The 25,497-nt window shown below is 39.3% G+C and overlaps 1 protein-coding gene across 4 annotated transcripts in view; it reads right to left on the bottom strand.

The window, feature by feature from the left end:
* Positions 1-25,497, bottom strand: part of DLG2 (discs large MAGUK scaffold protein 2) — a 2,018,366-nt gene that overhangs the window by 295,868 nt on the left and 1,697,001 nt on the right. For all 4 annotated transcript variants that reach the window (XM_023511782.1, XM_023511784.1, XM_003780855.3 and 1 more), the window contains one exon: positions 15,841-15,943. In XM_023511782.1, the coding sequence (XP_023367550.1) occupies positions 15,841-15,943 (103 nt within the window). The remainder of the gene's footprint in view (positions 1-15,840; positions 15,944-25,497) is intronic.

The following is a 25,497-nucleotide window of genomic DNA, read 5'->3' as shown; positions in this document are numbered from 1 at the left end:
TTGATTTTATATCCCTTCAGACTCCAGTAACCTCTTTAAAGAATATTAAGTGTTCCACTTTTTTCCTAGAAACAGGTACCAGTTAATGAACAATCGCATGGAAATTTCTTTTGGAACATGTGATCCCTTGGCGATTTAAAGCACATTAGTTATTATGATCTTCACAATGAAAGAAAATCTAATATTTATCATTTTTTTTTCTCATTTGGGAAACTATCTTTTTGTTTTTTTTTAGAGACAGAGTCTCACTTTGTCACCCTTGGTAGAGTGCCGTCACAGCTCACAGTAACCTCCAGCCCTTGAGTATAGGTTGTTCTCTTGCCTCAGCCTCCCGAGTAGCTGGGACTACAGGCACCTGCCACAACACCTGGCTATTTTTTGTTGCAATTTGGCCAGGGCGGGGCTGGAACCTGCCACCCTCAGTATATGGGGCAAGCACCCTACTCACTGAGCCACAGGCGGCGCACGGGAAACTATCTTAAAGTATGAAGATCTGGTGTCAATGGTAAGCCAACTAAGAAATATCAATGTGGGCAGTGCCCAGGCTCAGTGGGTGGGGCTCTGGCCACATACACATGATGGGTTCAAACCCGGCCTGGGCCAGCTAAAAAACAATGGCAACTGCAACAACAACAAAAAATAGCTGGGCATTGTGGCAGGTGCCTGTAGTCCCAGCTACTTGGGAGGCTGAGGCAAGAGAACTACATAAGTCCATGAATTTGAGGTTGCTGTGAGCTGTTATGCCATGGCACTCTACAGAGGGTGACAAAGTGAGACTCTGGCTCTTAAAAAAAAATAGAAATATCAGTGTTTCAGCCCTTAACTCTCCTGGCTATTACACATTCTCCTATTAAGCACTTCTTTTTTTTGTTTAAAATACTGTCACTAAGATTTACTTATAATCCTCTATGGTCTTGCTCTCAGCTTTTATTGAAATAAGTTTACATTAATTAAATGATTGCTCCTTACAGGGCAAGAGGAAATGGGATCAGTGGAGATAAAGTGGAAGTCTGGCTTCTTAGTGCACACATTCTGATATTGATTTGTGAACCCGTGTGATTACATTAGTATTAGAAATAAAGCTAAGAAGATGCACCACTCATCAAACAAATAAAATACATTTCTTAGGAAACTTATGGAAAGCCAAATAATTCTAGATTGAGCCAACTAATTATTGTTTGTATAAAAAACGATCCGAGTATGATGCAAAAGAGAGAGACCAGGAATGGAGTCAGAGCATCGGGAGGCACAGTCAGCTCACGGTCCTTACTAGTTACGTGACCTTGGGAAAGTCACTTAACTTCTATGGAGTCAGAATGATGATAAGAACATCACCAGGATATTCACGACTGGAAGTTGTTCTGTGAGTCCCATGAGAAACACACGTGAAAGCCCTTTATAAATGGCAAAGTCTCATACTTGTGCTAATCAACATTTTTTATTTTAATTAATGTCACCAAGATGAATTTTCAAATTCTCAAAGCCACTACTAGGCTTATTGGGAGAAAAGAAAAATGTGTTTGCTTAGGTTTTTGCTTTCATAAACCAAACGACCAAAGTAAAGCTGAGGTGTCTTTGTCTTCAGTTAACCTGGTCAGCAGCATTACCAGAATCATTCTTTTTTTTGTTTGTTTGTTTTTTTTCCAGAATCATTCTTGAAAGCACCAAAACTGTTCTCATAGGTCAGCTACTTTTTCAGTATTGATGATCAAGCTTTGGGAGCTCGGCTTAACTAATGCAGCTCCCAGTAATCACTTCGCTGGGGAGGAATTCACTTTGCCACTTACAGTTCAGAGGGAAACTACGTGGGATCGCCATTTGTTTAGCTCATCCGCTCATTCTACAAGTTTTTACTGATGTCCACTGTGTACCAGGTCCTGCCCTAGGCACTGCGGTCACAACAGTCAGCGACACAGACAACTTGCTGCTGCCACGGAGTTTACAGTCTGATGCAAAATTAATGCGCTAACAGGTTTACTTAGAGCCGCACTACACACACCCCTTAATTGGAAGAGCTTTCCTTGCCTTCTGTTAAACAACTTGAAAGCTGCTTTTTTAGGGGTGGAGGAATCCTTGCTTTATGTATTCAAGACCCAACGTGAAAAACGAATATAGCCTGCTCTGGCTGGAGTGATACTGAGTTCAGGGTCAGGTTGTGTCTCCCACCCTGTATTCCCTGGACTCCCAGACTCTGTACAAGGCAACCTGTTTGATCCTTCCACACAGGCTGCCTTCTCCACGTCAATTTTACTCCTAAACAAATTCAGTAAACACCTGTATCCACAATCTCCCAAGGGTTTTCTCAAAACCTTCTTTTCTCCTGCTGGGTTGGCTGCTCTCTCTCTTGTATAATAGCCACCTTGTAGGGCTTCTGATGTTTCTGATAATTCTCACAGTGACCATAGTTACCACTTCCTGTTGACACTATCTGTCAGGAATTGTGCTGAACATTTTACATGCAGTTCTTCACTTAATCCTCCGAGCCACCCTGTAGGATAGGTGTGAATCCTCATTCTATAGATAAAGAATTAGATTCCAAGAAGTGAAGTAACTTGTGCAGAGCTACACAGCTGGAAATGGTGGAGATGGAACTTGAACTTATCTGTCTGATTTCACAGTAGGAATGATTCACACTGCTGCTTCCCAAACTTTGTGGAGCTTTCTCACCCTGTCAGGGACACATCTAAGTGTGGTGCAAAGGTCTGATTAGAGCAGAGGGGAGACTGATGCTTATTCAAACACACATGTTGTTGATGCTTATTATGCCAGCTGTCTTTTATGGATGGTTTACTACATTCCAAATGTTCTATACCCATCCTTTCAATTTTTTCTGCAACTTTGGAAGGTAAATTTGATCATGCGTAAGTTATAGGTGAGGACTCTCAGGCATAGAAAGGTAAGGCCTCACAGCTATTGATAGTAACTGGCGAGCTCTCTGCCTGACTTGACATCAGTTTGGGGTCACAACTATTTCCAGAGCTGAACCAGGGGCCCAAGACTCTCCTACCCTAAAGAACAATAATACAAAAAAGAAAAAAATTAGGAGAGAATGAAGAGACTGCTTACCCTGCTCTCCTGCTTCTGCTCCCAGCCCAGGGCCCACTCCCAGTCACTACTGCCTGTCTCTGCCCTCAGTTGTAACTGAGCGCTGGACATTCTAACTCCACCAGCGTGAACGCTCCAATCTTTGTTTCCCTGTGGGACTTATTTTTGTCCCTCTGTACCCGTCTCTACCCTCTCTTTTCTTCTTTGGTTTCTCCACACCCATTCTAACCCATTTTATTATTATTATTATTATTATTTTCTCCACAATCCTTTTTCTACCGTGTGAATCTGTTTCCTTTCCTTTCTCTGATGAGCAGCAGGCTCATGCCCTGGAGATTCTGCAGTTTTTGTGTTTGAGCAGAATAAAAAAGTAAATCCTGATTTTACTCTACGGGTTTGTATAACCTTTGAAAAAACACTTATACCTTCTTTTTTTTCTTTTTTTTTTTTGAGACAGAGTCTCACTGTGTCACCCTTGGTAGAGTGCTATGGTGTCATAGCTCGCAGCAAACTCAAACTCTTGGGCTTCAGTGATTCTCTAGCCTCAGCATCCTGAGTAGCTGGGACTACAGGTGCTTGCCACAATGCCTGGCTATTTTTTGGCTGCAGTTATTATTGCTGTTTAGCAGGCTGGGCTGGGCTTGAACCCATCGGCCTCAGTGTATGTGGCTGGTGTCCTACTCACTGAACTGCAGGTGCCGAGCCAACACTTATACTTTCTGTATCTTAGTTTCTTTATCTGTAAAATGGGCAAAACAATAGAACATGTATCACAAGTGCTGCAAATTTTCAGTGAGTTAACTAACACATGAAAGATTTTAGAATGTCGTCAGGTATATAATGTATGCACCATTTTAAATTGTTCTCTTTCTTACAACCAGCTCCCTTTCTCTCTCCATCTTTCTTTTGCTCTTATCTATATTTTTATTCTGCTTTAGCTAAAAAAAAAAAAAAAATGAAGAGAGTTCCTATAAATGAGGTTCACTGGCATTATTTGTTTATTGGGCCACATTTAAGTGCCTACTACTAGCCAGGCACTGTACTAGGGAATGTAGCTATGAATGTTAATGAAACATAATTTTCTCCAAAAAGTTACCAGTTTTTTAACCAGTCAGTAATGCTCTTCATGTTTTAATAAAATAGATGAATTTACGTATTTCAATAAGGCAATAGGTATGGGTCTTGGTTTCATCACCTACTTCCCTCCAGGTCTGTCTACTTCTCTCCACTTGTTCTGTCACCGCTCTGATCTGACCCGCACCATCTCTCAGCCTAGACTTGGCCCTACTCTCTATTCAGCAGCCGGAGCCATCTCTCTGAACAACAAACCTAATTCTGCAGCCACAGGCTTATAGCCTTTCAAAGGTCAAATGTCCTTCCACTGCTTTGAGAAGAGAGAACTTCAGGCATCCTGTGTGACCCACCTCGAGCCTGATACAGAGGGCTCCTCCCACGTTTGCTCTCAGTCCCCGCACAGCGCCCTCCTCTCTCCTCCGTGGCACCATGTCACTTCTCCTCAAACACTGCTCCTCACCACACCTGCTTTGCTGTGCCTTGGCAAATTAATGCCTACTCACGCTTCAGATTAAATCAAGTATTATTTGCTTGCTAGCCCTTCTTGATACTCTCATCCAGGTCAGGCTTTTTGTTTGTTTTTATTTGGCCTGGTTTAGTGCACTCTGGGAGTCTACATTCAAGTTCTTTTCTAGAGCACTCATTTTAGTTTATCTCATTTATTAGTTAGTGTGATCTTACTTGGCTGATTGTAGGTTTATTAGGGAAGGAGCCATAACTACCATGTTCACCATTCTATCTCCCATACCCAGGGCAGGCTGTCACTCATCAGAATCACTTAATAAATATTAGCTGAATGAAGAGTGAATGGATGCCATTACTTAATTTTCTCAATTTCTCAGCAACTCTTTATTAACAAAGTAAATTACTTTTAGCAGTGGGGCATGAGGAAACTGATGAAGGAATAAGAGAAGATTATCTTGAACCAAGGTACAAGTTGGATACTCTTTTATTCCTTTGTTTTTTCTTTTTTAAAAATTGTTTGGGATTCCATTGAGGGTACAAAGAATTAGGATACGCTGATTACATTTGTTAAAGTCCCTCTTATAATTGTGTCATGCCCTCAAGAGGTGTGCCATATACTGTGAGCACCCATCCCCCTTCCTCCTCCCCTGTCCTGGCTCCCTCATTCCCTCACCCCACCCCTGGTATTAGCTCATCTCCTGCCTTCATATTAGAATTAAGTACATTGGATTCTTACTTCTCCATTCTTGGGATGCTTTGCTAAGAAGAATGCAGACTTAGTCAATGAGTCTACCAGGAATCCTATTTAAATAAGGAATCGAACAAACACATTAAAATGTATACTTCATATTCCTGTGCTTGGATTTTCTACCCTGAAGCTGCTGACTCTGAAAATTCAAAACATATCTACTATTTCAGCTTTCTGCATCCTTGATTTCCTGAAATTGATTTTTTTCTTATTACTTTTTTTGAGCCTCGACAAATCTATTTCCAAGCTTAGCAAGTACAATTTAATTTATTAAACTGATAAGATTAATTTATGCTACAATGCATCTATGAGCAAAGAGGTCACACATATCAAGTTGTCAGTCTTGAATCCCCAACGAGCAATAAGCATTTCTACTTGGACTTAAAATCATTACTGAAGGGTCCAAACCCCACTGGACACAGAGCAACTTACACAAATATAGATTGTTTCCCTTCTTCCGAGTAAGTGAAAGCAGAATTTCTAAGTGCTTAAAATGTGTGAGGGAAAAAAAGGGAATATTTAGGAATTACCTGCTTGTAGTAATTGTTCTTTTTATGAAATATTTTAATTGGAAGATATAGTAAGCTAAAATGTCATCCATAAAAAGCCTTAACAGGGGGCGGTGCCTGTGGCTCAAAGGAGTAGGGTGCTGGCCCCATATACTAGAAGTGGTGGGTTCAAACCCAGCCCCGGCCAAAAACTGCAAAAAAAAAATAATAATAATGATAATTATAATAAATAAAAAAAAAACCTTTAAAAAAAAAAACCTTAATAACCTCCTAACCACCATACTTAATGAAAAAGGAAGTCAATGTTCAGAAAAGCAATGTGGGCTTGGGTTTGTTAGTAAAGTTGTAGGATCAGGGACGGGAGGAGAAAACTGCCTTACTACTCATTGCTAAATTTCCGGACTGGATTATTCATACATACGTGAGGATATTCATACATACACGGGGGTGAACTGTACTGGGCACTCTGAATAGGGAGTGAAGTTAGTGTGTACTTTGGAGCTTTCTTGATTTATACTCCTCTTTGCTTGTCCTGGGACACATTCTTTTACATTTCTCATCCTGAAATTCCTTACCAAATGGAAGGATTATTTAGTGAGAACCTGTGTTCATTTTGTAATACTTTTACAGTGAAGAATATGATTAGGGGCTCAGTGCCCATAGCTAAGTAGTTGGGGCGCCAGCCACATGCACCAGGTTGGTGGGTTCGAACCTGGCCAGGGCCTGCTAAAACAACAATGACAACGATAACAAAAAATAGCTGGGCATTGTGGCAGGCACCTGTAGTCCCAGTTACTTGGGAGGCTGAGGCAAGACAATCGCTTAAGCCCAAGAGTTGGAGGTTGCTGTCAGCTGTGACGCCCCAGCACTCTACTGAGGGTGACAGAATGAAACTCTGTCTCAAAAAAATAAAATAAAATAAAATAAAATAAAATAAAATAAAAGTATATGATTAGGACTCTTGTTGCTAATGATGGATATAAACTAAGAGATCTCCTTGTTGTCAAAATGTCTCTAACACAAGGATTTATTTGGCTTCTTCCAAATTACCAAGTGAGTGACTTAATGTCACTAGATGCTAAGCTACTATCAAAATAATATAAAATCACATGATGAAATCCCCAAAGATATTAAAGTATCCCCCATATTAAAGTATGGAATGAAAGTTGTTATGGAGATGAAAACAGGGATGGTATAAGGGAAAGGGGATATACCTGTTATTAACCCATAATCAACTTTGTAACTCTTTTGGTATGAGTTTGAGATATAGCATTCCCAAGATAGATAATGAAGTTAAGAGAGATATTCTAAGAGGCAAGAGTCAGGAAGTGACACCTGGTTTTGGCCTTGTTATATTCCCCTAGGTCTAAATTGGCTTTTGGAAATGGGAGAGATGCAGAATCATATATCTTTCAGGTATCTGGAGAGACTCTTTCATGACTGCAGATTCTGTTTGCAGAAATAATCTTTTTGGTCGTATCCCAAGGAACTATGTGGCAATGGAAGTGGGGGGGGGGAAATAAAAGCAACTAGGAAAAGACTAGAAAAAGAATATGATGAGTAAACCGACATTCTAAGGGATTCTAGAACCTGGCAGAGGGATTATCTATTGGTGGAACGTGTATGTGTGTGAGAGACTTGCAGAGAAAGACCTGTTTAAAAAATATAAATTCTAGAGTCTTGCAAAGTTGTATTTAACTTTCCTTCCTAATATTTCAGTAAAAATTAGGATATGCCAACCAGATTAATTAGACCAGAACTAATGCAGCATATTAGGAAAATCTGATATTTAGCAATACAAAGTATCACTAAGAACAGACTGATTGATCACAGATGGATGGATAACAAGTGCTGCATAAAGGAGTTAGCATGGGAAAGAAAAGATAACAATATATTTGAACTATTTATTGAAGTATCAATATATGATCAATGTTTATGAATAAACAGTAATTGCTTATGCTTTTAACCTCTCATGTATACATCATTCAGTTTGATACACGAACAGTGGAATGAACAGTATCAGCAAGCCAGAAATGAATGTAGAGTTTCGTACATGAGAGAATCCTGAGGCTCCGTAGGAGTTTTTTTGACCTCTTTCTGTCCATTTGATCATAATAATCTTATAGGATTAGATTCCTTGGGCTATTTAAGCCACACCCCATCATGAGCTACTATAGTAAATTTATAATATTAAGGTAATTCCTAACTGCTCTGCTAGCCTCAGCTTCAGTCGCTGTGGCAGTTTAATTATATTGAACTGGTTTCCTCTCTGGATGCTGAATGACCTTTTAGTTCTCCCATCTGTGAAATGAGCAAGCTGGAGGAGATGATCTTTCAGAATTCTTACCACTTTTAATTTTTATTTCTGAGTGAATACAAATTTCTAGTTAAAACACGCAGAACCCGTGACATTAATTAGGCTGTGCATTCATTTCTTCTTCTGTTTTAAGAATTCAAAGAAAATATGCAATGTTAGTGTTAAAACTTTCAAGTAGTGGAATTTATGCTTCTATATCACAGGGATTTATTTTAACCTTGAATTTAATAATTGTATGGGATATTCTGAAAATATCTTACCCACCACAATTTTTGTTAGTCGGTGAGAAAACAGATTTATAAAGGCGAACAAATTCACACGGCTAGAGTTAGAGTTTGTACTGAAAAATTCGTCTCATCCCAATCAAGAGTATTGCACTATAGTTTTCATTCCAGAAACTCATCTTAAATGTTCCCTGATGATGCTGACGCATTTCTGATCAAGAGCCACAGCTGGACTTTGCAAGTCTTGCCAGGGTATTTGAGATGCATTTATTTGGACTGGGAAAATGTTTCAACACTCCACAGCTGTTCATTCATGCACATAAGCCTACAGAGATGTTGATTTAAAGAAAGAAATATGTCTTGCATTGTAAATAAACTTCTTGGACGGCGTAATGTACTCTTACTTCTGAGAACCTTGAAGGATAGAAGGTGTCTATATTCTTCAGAGGTATCACGCTTTTATTGTATCTTAGACCCCATAGAGAAATGCCCCATAACGTCCAACAGTGGTTTAAGATTTTTGACAGTGGTTATCCCAAATAAGATCTGAGTTTCACTTTTTGCTGAAAAAAAAAGGGATTTTTCCTTCTGAATTGGCCTCATGATTTATAAAGAATAAAAAAAGATTATTTAAATGAGCTGCTTTAAAAAATAGTAAGTTACTCGAATTTTATAGTGATGTCTAAATTACTTTCTCTTAGTTCTTACAGGCATCTGTGAGGATGGGACTCAATCTTACTTCATCCCAAACACTGTTTCTTAACTCTGATGCTGAAAAGACTGTAACTAAGAAGAATCTAGTCTGAATAGGTTCATTGTCTCACAAGCTGAGGCGGTCTAGCAAGATTTATGAATTTGCTTGATCATCTGTATTTAGGGGGCGGGGATGAGGAAAGGACAGCTGAGGGACACAAGGACTTTTTAGATCTCCTGCAGCTTGACCCATGTAGGAAAACTACTGACCTGTGACTAGTCCTTGCTGACCCATGCCAGAAATCAAACCTGGTATATCTGAGTTAAATCAAGAATATCCAAAATATTAGCTGTGACCAATTCTGGTTGGTGGACTTGTAGGTGATTTTTAACTGTGTTAGCCAAAAGAATAGGAGAAAAAAGGAAAGGAAAATAAACATGAGGCATAATTATGCCTCTGATTAGCAGGAAATCAAGGTTTTAAATTTCAGATGACAACTTTGTGTAATGTAATTCTCTTAAGTCACATCAGAGAACTCCAAGCAAGGAAGTGAATAGGAGATGCTTTTATAGCTTTCTACCCGGGATGGGAAACATGAGATTCTAAAAACTAATACAAACTGTAAGTCGTCAAGGAAAAAAAAAAAAAAAGAAATCAAACGTGGTGATACAGCTTCCTGGAACTTTGTCCAGTACTGCAGGTAAGGGGGTCCAGATGACGATTTTTGCAGGGTTCCTACGTATACTACAGCAGCGCTTCACAAACTTTAATGTGGACAAGTGAGACCTTGAGAAAGCCTAGACTCTGATTTTGTAGTCTGGGATTGAGACCCAAGTTTCTCCATTTCTTTCTTTCTTTTCTTCTTTCCTTTCCTTTTTCTTTCCTTCTTTCCTCTCCTTTTCTTTCTTTCTTTCTTTCTTCTTTGACAAAGTCTGCGCTGTCACCCAGACTACAGTGCAATGGCATCCTCCTAGTTCACAGCAACCTCAAACTCCTGGGCTCACATGATCCTCCTCCCTCAGCCTCATGGGCAGCTGGGATTACAGGCACATGCCACTGTGCCCACCTAATTTTTTCTGTATTTTTTGTAGGGATGGAGTCTCAGTCTTGCTCAGGCTTGCTCAGGCTCTTGAATTCCTAGCCTCAATCAATCCTCCCGCTTGAGCCGCCATTCCTGGCTGAGATTTTCCACTTCTAAGAAGCCCTAATTTAATATCTGTGCTTATAGTCCATGGACCATACTTGGTAAAACAAAACTCTAGAATAATTCATTTCTTTCCCTCCGTGGCTTGCTCACTCATTTCTTTTAGATCTTTGTTCAAGTATCATCTTCTCAGCGTGGCTTTCCCTGCCCACCATATAGTTCTCTACCACTAAATTCTTTACCCTGCTTCATATTTCTTTATACTACTTATCACTATTTGACACATTTTATGTCTTTATCTGAAAGGTAATTTTTTGATCCACTGATTTGCTATTTGCCTAAAGTATTGACTGAGGCACAATAAATGTTCAGAAAAAAATACCTATCAATTGAATGAAGGTATAAATGGATAGATGAACCACACGGCCCTTCCGCCCTGATTCCCTAAGTCAGACTGTAGGAGTCTCCAGGAAATAATCAACTCTGTCCCTTGGCAATTCAATAACTTAAGCACTCTATTAAAGAAGAAAATGTGAAGAAAATCAAGCCCCTTTGCTGTCTATTCAAGTCCCTGCCCACTGATAGAAACTGGATGATTCAGTCTCTCTTTCCTACTGGCAGGTCATTCTCCAAGCAGTATCCGCAACAATGCCCTGGGTAGTCGGACTAAAGGCAAGGGATATTGATGGTTTTCACAGGGACAGCTTAGCAATCAATTGTCTCCATTTTGTGCTTTATCCAATAATTTCTTTTGTCCATCTAGTTCTCTAAGTGAATTCTGGTAGTTTATTATTTCAACCCTCGTCAGATATATCACACTAAATATAGCTTTTATTGCTGAGAAGACAGCAAATACCATGAAGATTTGCCCTGACCTCTGGGGAGGGCTGTGGTAGATCTTTTTTGGACAAATGTATAATTAGGTTATAATTAATGGCTTCCATATTCATCAAGTGTGTTAACATTGAGTTTCAGAAGTTTAAAAAAATGCTAGTGATTTAATCAATTTTCTTTGTGCTGTAATACAAAACAACAGCTGTTGATTTTCTGCAGCGTAGGAGAAAGCGAGTTTATCCACTGATGCCTCTAAAGGTTTTGCAACAAAAAATAAAAAGGCACCATCTAAAACCTGTGTCAACATCAAACATCTGATCTAGGGATTCATGTACCATTTCTCCAACTAACATCAACACCCGTGCCATTCATTCAATATCATTCAGAAAACATTCCTTAAGTACCCACTATTAGTATTTGTCAACACAATGAAAATATCATATTACATTTCTAAAGCAAGGGGAAAGCCATTTGATAATTCATTAACAAAGTATAATCAAATTCATATTAAGCAAATTAACACTGGACATAAAATTAGTGATAGACAGTTCTGTGCTGTCTAGAAAGTCACTTGAGAGGAGAAATGTGCAAACTGCAATAAGGGACACACCAAGTGTCTGAGTATAGGTCTGAAGAGCTCAGAGAGAGAATCAGTCAGTGTTGACGGAGTAGATTAAACATGAGTTTATAGTGGAACTGACATCCGAGGGCCCTCAAGATGAGTAGAAGTTCTGCAGGTGGAAAGGGAGAAAGAGAATTGCAGGTAGAGGAACTCACAGAGCAAAGAAGCATGACTGCTCAGGGCAAAGCGTAGGGCAAGGAGACATCCTATGCAGTGGAGAAAGAGTGAAAAAGGATGATTCTGGGCATGGTGATGGGGTGAGAGGGGAGGGGGAAGGGAGCCCGGGAGTTGGCTTGGAATCTACTGTGAAGGGCAAGCGGTTTCTGCACAGGCACCTTAGGGTTCACAGATTTTAGAAAGATAATTCTGAAAGCAATGAGGAAGATGGCTGGGATGGGTAAGGAAAGGGAAGGATTGTGCATGCGTGTTGGACATTATGTGTTCTTGTGTGCTGTAACTTTACTAACTAAATGTAGGTAATTAATGGTTTTACAAAAATTAACTTCCTGTAGTGTTTAAATAGAGTTATTTCTAAAGTTTAAGATAAGTAATTCTGCCAGGTGCGGTGCTCACATCTATAATCCTAGCACTCTGGGAGGCTGAGGCAGGTGGATTGCTTGAGCTCAGGAGTTCAAGACCAGCCTGAGCAAGAGCAAGAACCCATCTCTAAAAAATAGTTAGGTGTTTGGAGGGAGCCTGTAGTCCCAGCTACTCGGGAGGATGAGGCAAGTGAGTGAATGGCTTGAGCCCAGGAGTTTGCTGTGAGCTATGACACAATGGCACTCTACCCAGGGCAACAAAGTGAAACTCTGTCTCAAAAAAAAAAAAAAAAAGATATGTAATCCTCTTGAAAGAAAGAAAAAAGACAGAAAATAACTTCAATATTTTCTTCTTCTTATGAATATAATACATGTTAATTTAAAAATAGGTACATGATACAAATTGGGTTAAAAAGGATGGTAAAAGTGAATGAGGATGATACTGCAGGAAAGAAACATCGAATATAACTTCAATTCCACTACCTTGAATTAAACATCGGATAAGATCGATGATAGCAATTTGGACAACTGGAGCCAAGCTCATTTTAAGCAGAAATAAGTATGATAACTTTGGCCTCTCTTTGTGGAGTGAAACTTGCCAAAGAAGACATTTATTACTTCATTATAATAATGATAAATTACTCAAAATTAATTCCAAAAATGTGCTAAGTGCCAAGCACGATGATAAAACACAACTGACAATGGTTTTCTATTTTGCAATTTACACTTCTGTAGCAATTCTCTTCTGTCTTTGAAGCAAAAATGAACAGTGCAAATAGTAAAAATGAAGAATCTCTTCAATCTTTAATTACCTTCAAGTGGAAACTCAAGTACTGAGGAATGATAAACTTTTATCCATTAGTTCAGCAACTCTTTAAGAAATACCAATTATAACACTAAAGATAGATCTATCAGTGAGCAAAATATAGGCATGGTGTTTGAGTGAAAAGACCTCATGATTTTGTAGTTTAAAAAGATATTATTTCTCCCTCCATTTCAGAATAGAAATCTCACCCTTTCTCAAGGTCTAGCTCCATTTCTACATTTCTATGATGTGCTCTTGACTGTTCTGATCTTGGCAAGTTTGTCCTTTCTCTGACATTCCATAATTCTTAGAGATGGTGCCATTATGATTCAATCTGTTCATACATTATCTGTAACTAGACTCTATTAATAATGCATACAATTTCTTTCTCCTCAATAAGATAAAAAAATTCCTTGAAGACAAAGACCATGCTTTATTAGTTGGGGTAGAGTTTTTCTATCTGGGAAGAACTGAGCAAGGCATTTTAGAAGATTCCTGAGGAGGCATTTAGAGGTGACTAATAAATGCATTCACTGAAAGTCTGGTTCTTGGCTATACCAAGAGATGTCAATAAAATCTCTTAGCACTGTCCTAAGGATTAGATAACTCATAATACTGGTAAAAAGGAAGGGGACCTGGTGATAATTTCTTAATGAAAGCTCATGGTACATCCTTCATTTACTTTATTATTTTAAAGGTAAATTGTCCATTATTTCCTAAAAATGTACAATTTAAACATCCCTAAATGACCAAAACAACAATCCAATTAGTTTTTCATTCAAAACCATAGATAAATTAAAGCTCAGTTATACATCAAGTTTGTAAAAGGGAGAAAACTTTGATTGCTGATGTTGTCATCACCACATTTCCAGCTAATTTAAAGCTATGACAAATTAGAATATCGATGAACAATTAAAATAGGGAGGCCATTCTGTGAATCCAATCTGTACTCTGGCATTTTGAAAAAAAGCTTGTTGTTATTTGCAGGTTTCTCTAGAGCACTTTAAAAATCAGTTTATATAATTTATTAGACATGCTTTGAACAAGCATCTTGATAAAGTACAGCTTAGTATCCAAATTAAATATGTTGCTTAAAGGAAACCGAGCTGTAAGGAAACTACAGTGCAAAGGTGAAGATTTATACTGATAGAACTAGGACATGTTTGGCCTTCATTGTAACCTTTAAAACTTGAAATTATTCTGTTCAAGGTTATTAGATGAACACTTGATCACTATCAAAAGCTTCTAATTGATGTATGTATAGTTCTAACCATCTTATCAGTCTGCAGAATTGTTTGAGATGAAATTTTCAGACACAAGTAAACAGCCAGGGACATTTATGCCATGTGTCAGGTGACGGTGGAGAGTTACAGACTGAAAAGAAACAGTTATCAAGAAAATAGAAAATTCCTATGAAAAAATTCTTATTTTATATGAAGTAGAATTTATTAATTAAATGGTCATATCCCAGATATTTTCATTTTCTGTTTTACAATGGGTACTTTTGCAGCCATTTCTCCCTGTTGGAAGACAAGTTTATTAATATTTAAGAAGTGGCAAGACTTTTCAAAAATTATCTAGAAATGCATGTTGTTTTGGGGTTATTCATCTTTACAAAGTCCCCTCTTCCCTACTCTGAAGTCATATCCGTCACAGGCTACTAAGAGAAAACACTTATAAAAAAAATCTTTGTATAAATTAATTCCAATCCTAATTTTAAAGCCAGCCACAAGTGAAGGTAATATATCAAAACATGCCCAGAAGACAGTATTTTCTTTCTTTTTGCACAGAACATGTGACTGGCCATCACTAATGGTAAAATCTACGCTGTCACAAGAACAAACCTTCATCTTCCAAACAACAATAAACCAATTCATCTTAACAAAGAACCATTTGAAAAGGAACTCTTTACACCCCTATGCACAAAGTTTCTTCCTTGATGGAATCTTAGACTCTCACATTCAGCTGTTTAAGATTCCCTTCTGCTAACCATGTGGACCAAAATCAATTACCGACTTTTCTTGAAGATAAAAGCCATATTCCTCCCTTTTGGGGGGGGGGCACAAGATCTAGCACACAATGATGTGCTTAAGTATATTTCACAAGCAAAGAAGGAATCTATGTACAAATTTGTTGAGAGATGACCACACAATAAGTAACATCCCGGTGTCTCTTTGAGCCTGTCTGATTCTGGAAACAGATGTTTCAACAAGCCACAGAGCAGGGTATGGCTAATCCAATTTAGGATATCTCATCAAGTTTCAGTTGGCTAATCCAATTTATGACATCTCACCAAGTCTTAGGGTTTACAGTGATTTATTCCAAACAAGAGATAATGTAACAGAAAAGGCAAAAAAAAAAAAAAAAAAAACTCTACCAAGGACATTCAAAAGCCACGTTAGTGTTAATGAGAATTAACTTAATGCCCCATGGAGAGAATATGGTCTACTAATCACGGTCTATTTCTGTAGATAAAATATTTACCCTTTATTTCTTAAATCTTAATTGTTGTTGCAGTATTCATTGGTGACCAAAAATGTATAATGGATAAGAATGTAAATGAAATACATAAAGCTGATTGCTGGTGGCTATTTATTTGAATTCATATTCTCATCCAGGCCTTTCTAAACACCTGATGATTTACTGAAATATTATGGGTAAAAAAGCCTCATGTTCTTTGGAAATGAACATTTAATTTTTCACCATAGCTGTTTTTAGAAAACATTATTGGTGGTGACTCTGGTGAACAGAGGTGATCAGTAATGTGGGTGTACATTCACACGGACACATCAGAACACTGTAAGTTGGGTTCTGACTGACCTTCAGGTTGATATTGTGCTATAATTGTCACCGTCTGTCCAGCCCCCTTTAGTGCAGCAGCTGCCTGTTCATGGGACGCTCCACGGAGGTCAATGCCATTCACCTGAAAGAGAGGAAGCAGGAGTTTTTTGGTTATTTCATTACTGACAGAAGAAAAAAGTTTTCCAAAATTGAGAGGCTGAATAAGATTGTGTTACTTGCAACCTCAAAACCCCTCATATCCTACTCAGACATTTGTGAACTTAGCTGGTGTCACGGTCCAGATAACTTTTAGCTGAGATGTGAAATTGCATCTGTGGTGTTTGTGCCATGGTCTGATAGAGTGGAAAATATTTTTTTCTAGTGACATGCATTTAATATGCCCTGCAATTTCTAAATTTCTGGGATAAATAAAAGCCTTCAAAATTAGAAGGAAAACAGGATCATAAAGAGAGTCACGTGTAATATACCTAGATAATTACATGATGACAGATTAAAATATTTAGATGAGGACTTGGGGAGATGGCATAAAATGGGCCTGGCTGGCTGCCAAACCTCCTTTGGTCAGTTGCCTAGTCCTGTCATCCTGAGCCTGGGTAGACAGCCCTGAGCCTTGTTCTAAAATAAACTTGACTGCCCCATTTGTCGTGCACAATTCCAGAATGATTTCTGACAAAATGAAATGAAGAACGCCTAGAGTTTAATTTTCTGTTGCCAACTCCCACTTTGGGTCCCATACTGAAAGAGAAACAGAACATCAAAAAACAAGCCCCGTGCTCCATCGGGGTGAGAATCATTAAGGCAGATTTAATAAGATGCAAACATCAAAGTCTTTCTCAAATCGTTTTAGTCTAGGTCAACTTTTGCTAAGGGCTCTCCAATGACAGGACTTGAAAAGAAGCAGTGGGTGGGCGACAAAGGTGAACAGGAGAAGCCCCTCAGCTTTTCTGCTTGAATTGAACCCATAGTAAGTCCGGTCTTCCACCCTACACAGAACTAGAACTTGGAAGACGATATTAGAATCCTGCCAGGTTACTATGGCCTGTAAGAGAATAAGAGAACTGATCGGTTTATCTGAATGTAAAACATATAATTTTATTTTGCCTGTAAACAATCCTCTTTGACAACGATATTGAATGGTAGATGGATGGGGGGCGGGGTTTACCATCTTAATTGTTCCCTCATCAGACTTGGAACAAGTAGGTGGGAATCTTCAATCTCACATCCTGGTCCTTTCAGAATAACATTGTTCAAATCTCCTTATTTGCTTTTGTAATTTTCCTTGCCTCTATCCTGGCTTTTTATTCTGGTGAACGCCTTCCTGCAAGCCCCGATTCCATGGTGGCATCGAGGAGTCCGCTGAGTGAGGCCTGGGCTGGCTGTGCCACTCATTAGCTGACTGACTGTCACATCGGCTCTCTGAGCCTGGGTTTTCTCCTACCTCCCATTAGGCTTCGTGAGTCTAAAGCCCCATTAAACTGTAGAACTCCATATTTTCTTCTTGGTAGATGACAGTCATTTTCAGAGACTATCTAGGTTGTTGATGAGTCAGAAATTTGACTACCAGCCAGAAAAGACTGAAAAGGTAGTTTGACCCCTGCCTACAGGAAGCTGAATTGTACAACCTTCTTATGCCAAATAACTTCTTCTCTTGTCAAACAATTAGAGTGAACTTTTTATTCAAAACAATATATCATCACGACAAATAAATTCTACCTCAGAAACATATAAAAGGAAATGATATAACTTCCCTTATCAATTCCATTTCCAGAGGTAACCACTTTCATGTGTACTTTTTAAACAATTCACTATATACACATTCAAGTACGAGTTTATCCTTGTTCTCTTGCGCTCACTATATACATATTATAATATTATTGTCTTTTTATTTAACCGAAGATCGTATCACATATACAAGCCTGCAGTTTGTGTTGCTTTTATTTCACAACAGATCTTGGACATCCTCATCACAGCTCATATTGTTCTACCTTTCACGGGAGCCTGACCTTCCCCTTCCCCGGTGTGGGCACACCAGCCTTTTTCCGTGAGATCGTCACTGATGTGCTCAAAGTTGTTTCCAGTTTTTTGCTACTATAAACACTTACGAAAGTGTTTCTGAAGGATAAATTCCCAGGAAATGGAAGAGTCAAGAGGCACATATATTATTTTTTTCTATTAATTTGCTACTGCACTTTTAAAAAATGATTATTTATTCAGTAAATATTTAGAAACTAATAAAGATGAAACAAAACAGGCCATAATGTCATTGCTCAGATAATGTACTGATATAAGAAGTAAAATATGTATATACACATCATGTGCACACGTGGAAACTAAAGCAGTATAAAAAGGCATAAAAATAATGAGTGGAGGGAGGGCGATTGGTGGGACCACACCTACCGTGCATCTTACAAGGGTACGTGTGAATCTCTCTAAATGGAGAATATAAATGTCTTAACACAATAACTAAGAGGATGCCATGAAGGCTATGTTAACCAGTTTGGTGAAAGTATTTCAAATTGGATATAAAACCAGCACACTGTACCCCATGACTGCATTAATGTACATAGCTGTGATTTAAAAATAAAAAGTAGATTTTAAAAAAAGGCATAAAAATAGAAGAGGCACCTACATCCTATCATTCTCCCCAAAGGTAATCATGTCGATGGCTTCTTGTGTATACTATTTTATTTTTTGTTATGACTATAATATGGTTTATAAGATATATATTTTTATTTATTTTATATTTTTTGAGATGGAGTCTCATTCTGCCACTGTGGGTAGAGCGCTGTGGTGTCATAGCTCACAGCAACTCTTGGGCTCAAGGAATCCTTGCCTCAGTTATTTCTGTTTTTTTTAAGGGGGGGGGTCTTGTTTTTGCTCAGGCTGGTCTCGATCTTGTGAACTCAAGCAATCCACCCACCTTGGCCTCCCAGAGTGCTAAGATTATAGATGTGAGACACCACGCCTGGCAAGACATATAATTTTAAAATTTTATGCAAATAATATCATATTCTACACATTGTTTTATATCATATGTTGATTTTTCTACTTACCAATGTATCTTAGACAGCTCTCTTAATTTACATGTTTCTACACATAAATCTCCTTCTTTTTACCAGCTCTCAGTACCCTACTATGTAATATGAGAATTTATTGCACCATGGCACGGTCAGTGAACATTAGGTGGCTTGCATTTTGCTACTGTAAATGATGCCATAATAAACATCATCCAACAGTGGAGTAAAGGATGTGACTCTCACTTTGTAAAGCCATCAGCCATTGCCGCCAAAATTGTAGCATTAAGTTAAATTCCCACTAATAACATACGAGTCTCATTTCTTCACATTCTCATAATAATTGCACATACCTCAACATTTGACCCTTTCGATTCTGATATACAAACAATTTTAATTTTAATTTTTGTATTTCTTCAGTAATAAGATTATTGAATTTATCTTCCTTATTTGAATTAGTAATTTGAATATATTTTTACATAAAGTGCCTCTTCATTTAGTCTCTATTTTGTTCAGACAGTTTAATCTTTTAAAAATGTATCTGGGCTCGGGGCCTGTGGCTCAAGCGGCTAAGGTGCCAGCCACATACACCAGCCTGGGCCTGCCAAACAACAATGACGGCTGCAACCAAAAAATAGCTGGGTGTTGTGGCAAGAACCTATAGTCCCAGTTACTTGGGAGGTGGAGGCAGGGGAATTGCTTGAGCCCAGGAGTTGGAGGTTGCTGTGAGCTATGATGCCACAGCACTCTACCGAGGGTGACAGCTTGAGGCTCTGTCTCCAGAAAAACAAAACCAAAACCAAAAATAAGAATTAAAAATTTATCTGTATATAAGTCCTCCCTCTTAGATAACTATTGCAAATATTCTTAGTTCATAATTTGTATTTTGTATTATCACATTTGTATTTTGTGTTACTGTATTTTAACTTTTCCCTTGTATGTTATTTAATATCATAGAGAAATTTAAAAAAGTTTTCTATAGTCATATTCATTGTTTTTTCTTTTTTGCCTTTGAGCTTTTGTATTATATTGTCCCCATAGATTTTGCAAATTATCCACGTCTTTCTATAGTACAACCATAGTTTCATTTTTAATCATTTAATATTTAATCTATGGGAATATATTTTGATATTTGATGTGAAAACCAAGCTAACAGCCACCATTTCTTAGGCTATTTTCTTACAGCATATCTTCCATCATTTTTTTTTAAAATTCAGACAGAGTCTCACTTTGTTACCATCTGTAAAGCCCGGTGATATCGTAGCTCATAGCAACCTCAAACTCTTGGGCTCAAGCGATTCTCTTGCCTCAGCCTCCCGAGTAGCTGGGACTACAGGCACCCACCACAATACCTGGCTATTCTTTTTTTTGTTGTTTAGCAGGCCCTGGACCAGGTTTGAACCCACCAGCCCCAGTGCATGTGGCTGGCGCCGTAACCACTAGGTTATGGGTGCCTCGTACCTTTCATCATTTTAATCATAGTCTGAATTTTTTTCAAGACACTAAGAAAAGTACATGGAAAAGCAAGAAGGAGCAAGAGATTTAGAGTCAGACAAATCTGGGACTTCTCTGAACCTTAGCTACCTTACCTGTTAAATGAGTATAAAATCTATCCACCTGTCAGGACCGTTGCCGGTACAAACCGGCATTCAATAGAGTATTTGTTAGCTCATGGTATCAAAGAGCTGTGATCATAAATGATGAAATAAAATCTACTCAGGGCGGTGCCTGTGGCTCAAAGAGTAGGGCGCTGGCCCCATGTACTTGAGGTGGCAGGTTCAAACCCAGCCCCAGCCAAAAACTGCAACCAAAAAAAAAAAAAAAAACCCTTTAAAAGAAATAAAATCTAATCAGAATTAACCAATGTACAGAATATACTATCTGAACTATTTCTTTTCTTTTCTTTTTTTTAAGGAACACAACATTTTTCAGCACTGGAAGAACCTCAGGAAGGGGTTTGTCCAGCACTTACTCATTACAGATGATCCCCACGTGGGAGGGGACTGGCCCAAAGTCCTTTGAGTCAGCAGAGGATTAGTGCTGGTCCAGGGCTCCCCTTGCCCAGCCCTGAGTTCTTTCTACTGCAGCAGATACGCCCTAATATGTGTATTTGTTTCTTTTTCACTAGACCAGCGATAACTACATCTTTTCATCTTAGTCCTCATTCTACGTGGGTCTCTGCGTTTGTGAAGTGCTTTGTGGCTGTTATCTCGCCTGAACAATATCACATTGCCTCTGATTCCTCTCTCAGTTTTAGCAAACAGGCTTTCCTGCAGTCTTTCAAACTTTTCGAGGTCATTTTGTTTCTAATTTCTATCCCTGAGGTATGAGTTTTATCAGCAAACTTTGCTCAAATAACATTTTCAAAGGTACTCACAGTTTACATCATTGATATGACATTTTAAAATACCAAGTATGACACAGCCTCGTGGATTTATTATTTCCTTTTTTTTTTTTTTGCTTCAGTTCAAATTTTCTCTTCTAGATGCATGAATGCTCAGAGTTCTCTTCAGAATTTTCTTCTCAAAGCATGGATTCTCAAAAATAGGATATCATTAATTACTGTCGAGATTAATAATAATCACTGTTAATATTTATTGAGTATCAGGTATACATACTGGAGATATTTACATATTATCTCTTTTAATCTTTAGGAGGGTGGGATTGTTTTCCCATTTTACATTAAAGGAAATTGAGCTCAAAGAGAATAACTTAGTTTATACAGTAGGAAAGGCTAAGGATTTAAAACTGTCTAACTAAAGCTTCTGAGCTCTTAACTACCAATTTCTACTGTGGTTCCCTTATTTCTATTCTTCCCTTAACATCCTATCCAGTCCTGAGGGTCTGTGCCATAAGAGCATCCTGATAGAGACATTACGGCCCAACTTATGATGGTTAGATCCTGAAGGATGGAAGCAAGAGGTTCTGGGCAGACTAGAACAATTCCATCTATCGCTACCTTTAAATGTATATAACTGTCACTGGAGCATAGAAATATATACATTTTGTACATTATGACGTCCTTTCCACAATGATGCTGGAAAACAGAAATTTGAGCAGTTCTGTTTTTTTTTTTAAGATAATAATGTGAAGATGAATGTTGTACCAAGTTCAAGGTCAATTTTGTTTGTTTTGTTTTTAAAAGATGAGCATTATAATTGTTATTTGAGCCATGAGGGCCCTTGGCCTGGGGCTCCTAGGGTTCCCTGAATAAATGACAGTTCTCTGGAAGTATTTGTCTATTTCTGAGTACTAAGGAACGGCTTGTATCAGAATCAGAGAACTTCAGTCAGGGGGGAGAAGCTCTGTGATCCTCTTCGACCTTGATGTAAACCTTTAGGTTGATTCAACTGCTTTAGTCATTGTTCCCACCAAGTTGACCTTTTTCCATTTCTGTGATTCAGCCGTTCCTGCATCTTTGCACATGACATCGTTCTATCTAGGACATAATTTCTCATGCCTTCCTCGTCCGGAAAACTCCTAGTCCTTAAAGACTCAATTTGAACTCACTTGCAGAATATGTTTATTTGTGAGGTCCTGAAAGTAGGATCTTTTATTATCAGAATTTGTGTCCCTGGGATAGTGTCTGGCAAATAGGAGATGCTTAATAACCAAAGAGGTGAGAAAGCGAATAAGCCCGTGAATGAATGAATGATACATTCTTACTACCTTATCCTGAGCAAATGATCACCCGACCTCTATGCGACACTGGCTTAAGAGCAACGAAGAACTATCTTTCAGGAAAATTCATTCCATTTGGGGTCAGCTACAGTGATAAAATACAGTTCTTTATGTTCAATCTCCTTTCTGACTCTTGGCTTCAGTTCTGTCTCCAAAAGTTCACAGAACAATATTGTTTCTTGGTTTTTTTGATTTTTTTTTTTTTTTATAGTTTTTGGCCAGGGCTGGGTTTGAACCCACTACCTCCAGCATATGGAGCCAGCACCTTACCCTTTTGAGCCACAGGCACCACCCCACAATATTATTTCTTGTTCCTTATGATCCTCCTTCTAATATTTGAAGACAATTTTCTCTTTTTCAGGTTAAATGATCCCACCTTCCCCGTCTCCTCATGTCATTCTCACCGAGTGCCATTCGCTCTGCTTGCATACCTCCAGTGTCAGGGAGCTCTCCAGCCGTCACTTCCATTTTTAGATGTCTCTTATGGGTGTTATTTATAGCATCTTAATATCACCTAATACCTCATCAGAGATTCCGCTAAGCGCAGGGGGTCCAGTATGACGCAGGGACGCCCACTGTATGGCCGCCACCCTTTAACGGGTGCCTACTGCAGGATCTAGAACTAAACAGTGCAGATATAAATTTGGTTTCTTTAAAATATCCATTTTAGTTCTTTCCCCTTTCCATTTAAGGGAAGTGGTGAATTAGAACGATACATAGCCATTGTCAAGCAATTTGCTGCTCAGTGAGAACAGTGACAGGTGAACACACAGTGACACACTGGCTGGTGAGGGCTATGACAAGGGAAGGCTGGAGGACTCTGGATCAGAGGAACGGCCCGTGCCGAGGCGTGAGGAGGCTGGGAGACAAGATCTGAGTGATTTAGCCCCGTGCGGATGGGTGAGGCTCCCCACAGAATGGCCGGAGAGAAGGGTGAGCAGAGGAGCGGCACGAGTGTTCCAGGCAGAGAGGGAGGCACGTCTGAAGGGCAGAGGCGAGAGTGGGACCCCACAGCTGAAGGACAGAAAGTAGATGCTGCTGAAGGGCAGGCAGGAGAGGAGCAAATGTGGGACAAGGGGCGAGGATGATGACAGCGATGACAGCTGACGTGCATTCAGCACTAAATGTGCGCCAGGCTCTGCTCTGAGCACTTCCTATACAGAACTTCCCCCTCCCTGCCACAGCTCTGTGAAGTGTGAACACACACAGCAATCCCAGTTTTGTAGAGGTAGAAACTGGGCACCGATCAAGCAATGCATCCCAGGTTACGTTGCTAGTAAGTGGCAACGCCGGAATTGGACCCAAGCAGTCTGCGTTCTTAACCGTGACATAGGGCTGCCTCTCAAGACAGGGCACACACGCCACTTTAGTTTATTTGGAGTTTACCTTGACTGTAGTGGGGACTTATTCTTTAGCTTAAAATGGAGGAATATTATTTTACTATCCATCTTGTACCTCAGGAGTGCTTAAAATTGGAAATGCAGGAATATGCAGGAAGCACACGCTCAGTGGTGGTATTGATGTCTTTGGAGATCCATCCCAACCTTGGTCACTTCACATAGCAGCTCTATGAGCTTAGGTAAATTTTGCACATGACATCGTTCTTCAACCTTCAGTTTCCTCGTATGCACGAAAAGATGAAACCCTTGTTTGCTAGATTCTTGTTGGGATGATTACAGAGGAAGAAAATAAACTGCTTAAAAGGATGCTTGGCACATGGTGGCAGCCCAGTAAACGGTCGCTTTTTGTGTCATAGCACATGCATTATCCATGAAACCAGGACTTCAGTATGGCTTTATCAGCAATAGTAAAACCAAAGAGTAGATTAGGTAAAAGAGCAGCTGGAATAAGAGCAACTAAGGGCTCAGTGCCTATAGCACAGTGGTTACGGTGCCAGCCACATACACCAAGGGTGGCAGCTTCGAACCCAGCCCAGGTCAGCTAAACAACAATGACAACTGAAACAAAAAACAGCCAGGCATTGGGGTGGGTGCCTGTAGTCCCAGCTACTTTGGAGGCTGAGGCAAGAGAATTGTTTAAGCCCAAGAGTTTGAGGTTGCTGTGAGCTGTGATGCCACAGCACTCTACCAAGGGTGATATAGTGAGACTCTGTTTCAAAAAAAAAAAGAATAGTTAAGAACTACAAATTTAACTGAATAGTTAACTGTGAAAAAAAATACATGGGGTGCCCTGGTGGGAAAAGCCTAGATAATTGGTACCAGACTTCAATTAAAATTAGTCAAGTACGGAACACAGGGGACTATTTCAAGTAAATTATTTCACAGTTGGGGGTCTGGGTACAATGTGGCAGGGGCAGCAGGAGAAAATACTGGGGACAGAATCTAAACTCTTTCTACTTTGTTCAGAGAGATGATGGGTAGTAAGAGAAACAGATGTATGACCAGTATATTAAATAAATGTAGACGGCCTCTATTCCTTCTCCAAAGGGAAAAAAAATCTACATTTCCTGAAGTGACCAGAGGCAGTAAAGTGGATATCCAGGCTTTTTCGCTGCTGCTGCCACTAACTTACTCAAGCCAGCGATGAGGGGCTCTGGGAAATGAAGGTGGTCGGCCACACCCTCCGTAAGGTCCCTGTAGCTGTGAATTTGACTGTACTCCCTGTGTTTGAGAACAACACTTCAGAAGTGTTTTATGGTTAGTAATGATTTTCTCCCCTCATATTTCCTACTCAACAAGGTGAGACATAAACAAACAAATACAATCACAGCACGGGCGTGTATGACGTGGTCTCATCACATAATGATGAGAAGGGAAATGATTCATATCCCGTGTGAATCTGAATTGTGAGCAGTTTGGGGTGGCCAGCGTGAAGTGCTGAGAAAGAGAAGGCCGAGTGGTGGCCGCGGAGGTGGGTCCTGAACGCCAGCATCAGAAGCTTTGTCAGTAAGTGGCCACAGAGGAGTTTCACAGAGGCCAGTCACAGGGGCTGACCTGAGGTGCTAACCTAAGCAATAGTG

This window comes from Otolemur garnettii, unplaced genomic scaffold (assembly GCF_000181295.1).
Source record: "Otolemur garnettii isolate 467f Iridium unplaced genomic scaffold, OtoGar3 scaffold00001, whole genome shotgun sequence".
In the NCBI taxonomy this organism is placed as follows: Eukaryota; Metazoa; Chordata; class Mammalia; order Primates; family Galagidae; genus Otolemur; species Otolemur garnettii.
Note: the sequence above shows the minus strand (reverse complement) of the source record. Positions and strands in the feature narration are given on the sequence as shown.